At 45.7% G+C, this 7,002-nt stretch overlaps 1 protein-coding gene across 1 annotated transcript; it reads left to right on the forward strand.

Moving 5' to 3' along the window:
- Positions 1–2,420: 2,420 nt before the first annotated feature.
- Positions 2,421–4,510, forward strand: LOC130683003 (uncharacterized; the record flags this gene model as incomplete). Its single annotated transcript, XM_057498751.1, is given in 1 exon segment — positions 2,421–4,510. A coding segment is annotated over 1 exon segment (1,983 nt), but the record flags the coding sequence as incomplete, so codon positions are not given.
- Between the last annotated feature and the right edge of the window lie 2,492 nt (positions 4,511–7,002).

Here is a 7,002-nt window from a genome sequence, read left to right on the forward strand (position 1 = left end):
TGTAGGATATTCCATTTTTAATTTGTTTTACACCTACTCTTAAACAACCCATGCATTCTTACTTCAGCCTTGCTGTTTGTGATTGATTACTAGGCAAGGCAGCATATGTAACATAGCAGCCTATTGATTACTAATAGATATCTAAGCACAGAGGAGCAGGAGAAGGAAACATTACCAGCACCATACAATTTCAATTAGTAGTGGTAAGATTTGCAATATCCTCAGGAAGGAGAAAAGGCCCTTAGCCATTTAATTTCAGAGTATACAGCTACAAATAAACTGCAGGAAAGCATATCTGATGTGAGTGGAGATATAAAGGAGAATTAGTGGGAAAAAATGTGTTCTAGCACTTTGGCATCATCATATGCTCCAGGGACTTACACTCAATCAGCAGCAGAGTCAAAAACAAGTTACACTGACTGACATATTGGTCTGTCTCTATTTAGGAAACCAGTTTGCCCCCTCTTTGGAAGATGATCATGGAATTTGATTATCTTCAAAATGTTATATTATAAATGCTGTTTAAATAAATTAAAGTTACTCCAATCTAGAAATATAAGTAAAAGTGATGGTGGCCTAAACATGGTATTAGACTAAAGCAAAATCCCTTTTGCTTTGCTTTCTCCATCTGCACGATATTAAAAAACATGTAAAGAGAGATTGATGTCCTCAGATACTATCGGGGTAGAAGAATAAAATATTTCAGCATACAACATCTCAGTTTGAAAATATAATTGCAATTAAAAATAAAATGTGCTTAAAACTAGATGTTGAAAGTAAATCCATGTTTTAAATGTATTTGCTAATTACTACAACAAACTGTAATTTAAAGGAGACTTTCTGATCTACAATAAAAAGGTACTTGATTTTGTATTCTTTTATCAAGTAATTAACACAGGTTCCTGAACGTAATAGGGTTTATGCTTATTCTTGTTTCCAGTAAATCCATTTTAATTATTGATTTCCTGTCTCCTCTCCTCCTACTTATCAGTGTAATCCATCTCTTTGATTTCTAAACAAAGCTCCTTAAGTCTTGAAAGAGGAGAAATAGAAAATACCCTGTAAATTTCTGAATTGCTGAAGGGAAATATTCTAAATATAAAACCTAAATGAATCTGCTGTGTAATAGAAATAAAATACCCAGGCACTAGTTATGTCAGACTACCTATTTGATTATACACACTAATTAACTGAGACATGCTGAAGCTCAAGAACTTTCCAATCTTATCAAGGTCACTCACAGACACACACACTCACACATAGAAGTGTGTTAGCAAATATAAAAGCTTAAGATTCTCGTGAGCTAACTAAATCATAAACTTACTATGAAATACGTGCATGAAAATATTTAGGTGATTAAAGCACTAAAGTTATCTCAGCTAGAATAAATTCAAGATATATTAACTTGAATCTGATAAGAAAAAAATGAAGAAAATCTATTAGAGTCCAAAGTTCACTGGCACTCAACCCAGCTTATTGTATTACATAACGCTCCCTGTAAGTCCTCTACTCACTTCACCTCACCAACTCAACAGAGAACAACGAATGCCATTTTCAAAGGCTTCCCTGTAGAACCTGAAGAATCAAAAGTTAGCATAAGCACAGCCATCTTAAAGGCTCAAACACCATTTTCTAACCTAGAAGGAGAAAAATTACTAGAACTTTGAAAAACAAGTTAGTCAGCCAGTGTTAATTGTAGTGACCTTTAGTTAGCCAACCTCAATCAGTTAAGCTTATCTTGCTAGAACCACCCTAAACATTCCAAAAGTGATTTTATCTAACCAGACCCCCAAGGATGAGGCGTCAGCCGAAAATTTATGTGTCTATGAAAAAAAAAACACTGTATTGTGACTGTAGAAAACACTGCCCCTTTGAAAATGCTATAAAAACTTCTGGCTTTGTGAGTTCGGGGTCCTTGTTCAGACCCGCTGCATCAGGCTAACACATGGACCCCAGCTAGCTGGCCTCTGAATAAATTCCTCTTGCTTATTGCATCAAGAGACGCCTTCCGTGAGTGATTTGGGGCAGCGTCCTCCTCTGAGAGAATCCAACATTTGGGGGCTCGTCCGGGATCATGCGCTCACCCCGCTTCACTCCCGAAGCCATTCTTGGAGGAAGAGGTAATATTAGTGGCACCTTGAGTTGTCTGTGTTCTGTGTTCTGCTTTTCAGTGAGACCGGTCGGAGTTCTGAAAAGGGTACCCTCTGTCTGGCAGCCGTCCCGGTCCCATAAGGGGTCGCGACTGCGGTCGGTAGACGTACATGGAGCACCGCAGGCTGCAACCCTGGGGGACGCCCCGGGGAGTTTGGAGGGCCAGGGACGCCTGGTGGCCTCCCACCTGTTTTTCCGCAAAAGTGAACCGGATGAGATAGGGTTGGTTTTTGGGTGCCGAGAGTATCAGCCCACTGATTCCTTCCGGTTCTTGGTCAGAAATCTGAGGAAGACAAAAAGCGGCCGCTGTGTGTTTAATCTCTGTGTGTCTCTGTTTTATGTGTCCTTTACGTGTCTAATAATTGTTATACTGGCAATGGGACAGACCGTGACGACCCCCCTTAGCCTGACGTTAGGTCATTGGACAGAAGTGAGAGCAAGGGCGCATGACTTGTCGGTAGAAGTTAAAAAAGGGCTGTGGCAGACTTTCTGTACCTCCGAGTGGCCCACTTTTAACGTTGGATGGCCCCCGGAGGGGACTTTTGACCTCTCCACTCTGCTTGCAGTAAAAGCTGTTGTTTTCCAGAATTCAACTCAGGGACATCCGGATCAGCAGCCCTACATTGTGGTCTGGCAAGAATTGGTGGAAAATCCACCGCCCTGGGTAAAGCCCTGGGTGTGAAAGAAAGCGAACTCTCGAGTCTTATTGGCTCAGGCTCAACCTCGGGGAAAAGGGAAAGAGACCACCAAAATACACCCTGACACTCAAGACTTGCTCATGGTTGATGATCCCCCTCCTTACCCTCCTGCCTCTGCCCCGGTGCCCAAGGCCCCGGCGGCCGAGGCCCCAGCGCCTCCGGCCCCAGCACCTCCGATGCCTCTAGCCTCTGGTACCGAGGCATCGGGGCCAGCTCCGGGACTGGCCCAGGGAACTCGGCGGCGCCGAGGGGCCGCATTGGACCCATCAGGTATTTTTCCCCTCAGGTCTTATGGGGCCCCCATTCTCGGGGAGGAAGGAGACCCGCCTTTCCAACCTCTGCAATACTGGCCATTCTCCTCTGCCAATTTATATAATTGGAAAGCTAACCACCCTCCTTTTTCAGAGGAACTGCAGAGACTAATGGGACTGATAGAGTCCCTGATGTTCTCTCACCAGCCCACTTGGGATGATTGTCAGCAGCTCTTACAGGTACTCTTCACCACGGAAGAAAGAGAAAGGATCCTCCTGGAAGCGCGAAAGAACGTGCCTGGAGCTGACGGACGACCGTCGCAACTCCCTCATGATATAGAAAGGGGGTTCCCACTGACCAGACCCAACTGGGACTTTAATTCTCCAGAAGGTAGGGAGCGACTAACCATCTATCACCAGGCTCTGGTGGCAGGTCTTCGCGGGGCTGCAAGGCGCCCAACCAATTTGGCCAAGGTAAGAGAGGTTAGTCAGGGAGCCGCTGAGGCACCCGCAGTGTTCTTAGAACGCCTGATGGAAGCCTTCAGGCGGTATACTCCTTTTGACCCCACTTCTGAGGAACACAGTGCTTCAGTGGCTCTTGCCTTTATTGGGCAATCAGCGCCTGATATTAGAAAGAAGCTTCAGAGACTAGAAGGCTTACAGGATTTGTCATTGAGAGATTTGGTGAAAGAAGCTGAGAAAGTTTATCATAAGAGAGAGACTGAGGAAGAGAAGGAATTAAGGAAGGAAAAGGAAAAAGAAAGTAAAGAGGAAAAGAGGGATAGGAAGCATGAGAGAAATTTAACAAAAATCTTGGCTGCAGTAGTAGAAGGTAAGGGACAACCGCCCTCTAGTGGTAGAACTAGTAAGGCAGGGCACCTGGGCAACCGGCCTCCTTTGGATAAAGATCAATGTGCATACTGCAAAGAGAAAGGACATTGAGTGAAAGAATGCCCTAAAAAGCCACTGCAGAAGCCTCCAAAAAAGGTGTTGTCTCTGCTGGAAGATGAAGATTAGGGAGGACGGGGCTCGGAACCCCTCCCCGAGCCCAGGGTAACTCTGAAAGTGGAGGGGCAACCCGTTGAGTTCCTAGTAGACACCGGTGCTCAACATTCTGTATTAACTAAAGACAAGGGCCCTCTCTCTGGCAAAAAGTCTTGGGTGATTGGAGCTACAGGCCAGAAACAATATGCATGGACCACCCGAAGAGCAGTAGACTTAGGAGTAGGACGAGTAAGTCACTCGTTCCTCGTTATACCGGAATGTCCTACGCCCCTGTTAGGAAGGGACATCTTGACCAAAGTAGGAGCCCAAATATCTTTTCAAGCTGAGAAACCTCTGGTGACTAATCAGGAAAATAAGCCTTTGAACTTGAGTATTCTGACCATAAGATTGGAAGACGAATACTGTCTTTTTATGGAACCAGAGCCCTCCCGAATTAGTCAGGAGTGGCTCGACCGATTCCCAGGAGCCTGGGCAGAGACGGCGGGCATGGGGCTCACCAAGAACCAGCCCCCTGTAATCATAGAACTAAAAGCTTCAGCCTTGCCAGTGACTGTGAGGCAATATCCAATAAGTAAAGAAGCCAGGGATGGAATTAGGCCACATATCCAGAAGCTTATGGAACAGGGAATATTAGTAAAATGTCAATCCCCATGGAACACCCCCTTGCTGCCTGTAAAAAAGGCAGGAACGGGACATTATCGACCAGTACAAGATTTAAGAGAAGTTAACTAAAGGACACAGGACATTCACCCCACCGTGCCAAATCCCTATAACCTACTAAGCTCCCTGGCCCCAAAAAACATCTGGTATTCAGTTTTAGATCTAAAGGATGCTTTCTTTTGTCTGCGCTTGCACCAGAACAGCCAACCGCTGTTTGCCTTTGAGTGGAAAGATCCCACCACAGGAACTACTGGGCAATTGACCCGGACTCGTTTGCCACAAGGATTCAAGAACTCGCCCACCCTCTTCGATGAGGCTTTACATCAGGACTTGGCTGTCTACCTAGCTTCAAACCCACAGGTAACTTTGCTGCAATATGTTGATGACTTATTGATAGCCGCTCCCACCCGGGAGACCTGCCAAGAGGCCACTGAAGCCCTTTTGACTGAACTTGCCAAATTAGGATATAGAGCATCTGCTAAGAAGGCACAGATCTGCCAACAACAAGTGATTTATTTGGGATATTCCCTGAGAAAAGGGAAAAGGTGGCTTACTGAAGCCCGGAAGCAGACTGTGATGCAGATTCCGGTCCCCACTACAGCACGCCAGGTTCGCGAGTTTCTGGGGACAGCGGGGTTTTGTAGATTGTGGATACCCGGATATGCTTCCTTGGCCGCCCCTCTGTACCCCCTTATCAAGGGGACAGCCCTGTTTGTTTAGAGATCTGAGCAACAACAGGCCTTTGATGATATCAAGAAAGCCCTCCTCTCAGCACCCGCTCTAGCATTGCCAGATGTAACTAAGCCATTTGTCCTTTTCGTGGACGAACGGAGCGGAGTAGCTCGAGGAGTGTTGACCCAACAATGGGGACCTTGGAAGAGACCTGTCGCCTATCTGTCAAAAAAATAAGACCCCGTGAGTAGTGGGTGGCCTGCCTGCCTGAGAGTAGTAGCAGCTGTGGCCCTCCTAGTTAAAGATTCTGACAAACTAACACTGGGACAAAAACTCACTGTGGTTGCTTCACATGCGTTGGAGAGCATAATCCGGCAACCACCCGAAAGATGGATGTCAAATGCCAGAATGACTCACTACCAGACCTTACTCCTGAATCGTGATCGTGTGGAATTTGCCCCACCCGCCAACCTAAACCCAGCTACTCTGCTCCCCGATTTGGAAAAAGAAGTACTTCATACCTGCCAGGAAATCCTGGCTGAGGAGGCGGGGACCTGCCAGGACTTAGAAGATCAGCCTTTAGAAGGACCAGGACTCCTGACTTGGTATACAGACGGGAGCAGTTACATTATGGATGGTAAGAGAATGGCGGGAGCTGCAGTAGTGGATGATAACCGAATCGTGTGGGCCAGTGGACTTCCAACGGGCACTTCTGCACAGCGAGCAGAGCTCGTCGCTCTGACTCAGGCTCTAAAGATGGCAGAAGGTAAGAGACTTAACGTCTATACCGACAGCCGATACGCTTTTGCCACCGCTCACATACACGGGGCTATTTATAGACAGAGAGGGTTATTGACTTCTGCCGGGAGAGATGTTAAAAACAAACAAGAAATTTTAAATTTGTTAGAAGCCATCCATAGACCTAGAGAATTGGCAAAAATACATTGACCTGGGCATCAAAAAAGTGAGTCTCTAATAGCTCAAGGAAACAGAAGGGCGGACCAAGCTGCAAAACAAGCAGCCCAGGGAATGAATATCTTACCCCTCCAAGTGTACCCGGAGGCCACTTGTATTAAGAGCTTCCAGTATACACCCGAAGACCTCGCTTGTATAAACAAATTAGGGTTTAAAAATTTCTCACCCCACGAGATATACAAGTCTGAAAAAGGGAGAGTTGTCCTGCCTAAGAGAGAGGCAGAAGAATACTTAAGGCAATTGCATCAATTGACACATTTGGGAGCAAAAAACCTAAAGACCTTGGTTCAAGACTCCCCTTATCATGTTATTGGATTAGGAAAACTGGCTGACGAGGTTGTAAGAAATTGTGTTCCCTGCCAATTAGTAAATGTGAGTAAAAATCCAGTAACATCCGGGAAAAGACTTCGAGGGGATCGCCCAGGAGCTTACTGGGAAGTTGACTTCACTGAGATCAAGCCTGTTAAGTATGGATATAAGTACCTTCTAGTTTTCCTAGATACATTTTCAGGATGGACAGAGGCGTTCCCCACCAAAACTGAGACAGCTCAGACGGTGTCTAAAAAGATCCTTGAAGAAATATTTTCCAG

This window comes from Manis pentadactyla, chromosome 3 (genome assembly GCF_030020395.1).
Source record: "Manis pentadactyla isolate mManPen7 chromosome 3, mManPen7.hap1, whole genome shotgun sequence".
Lineage (NCBI taxonomy): Eukaryota > Metazoa > Chordata > Mammalia > Pholidota > Manidae > Manis > Manis pentadactyla.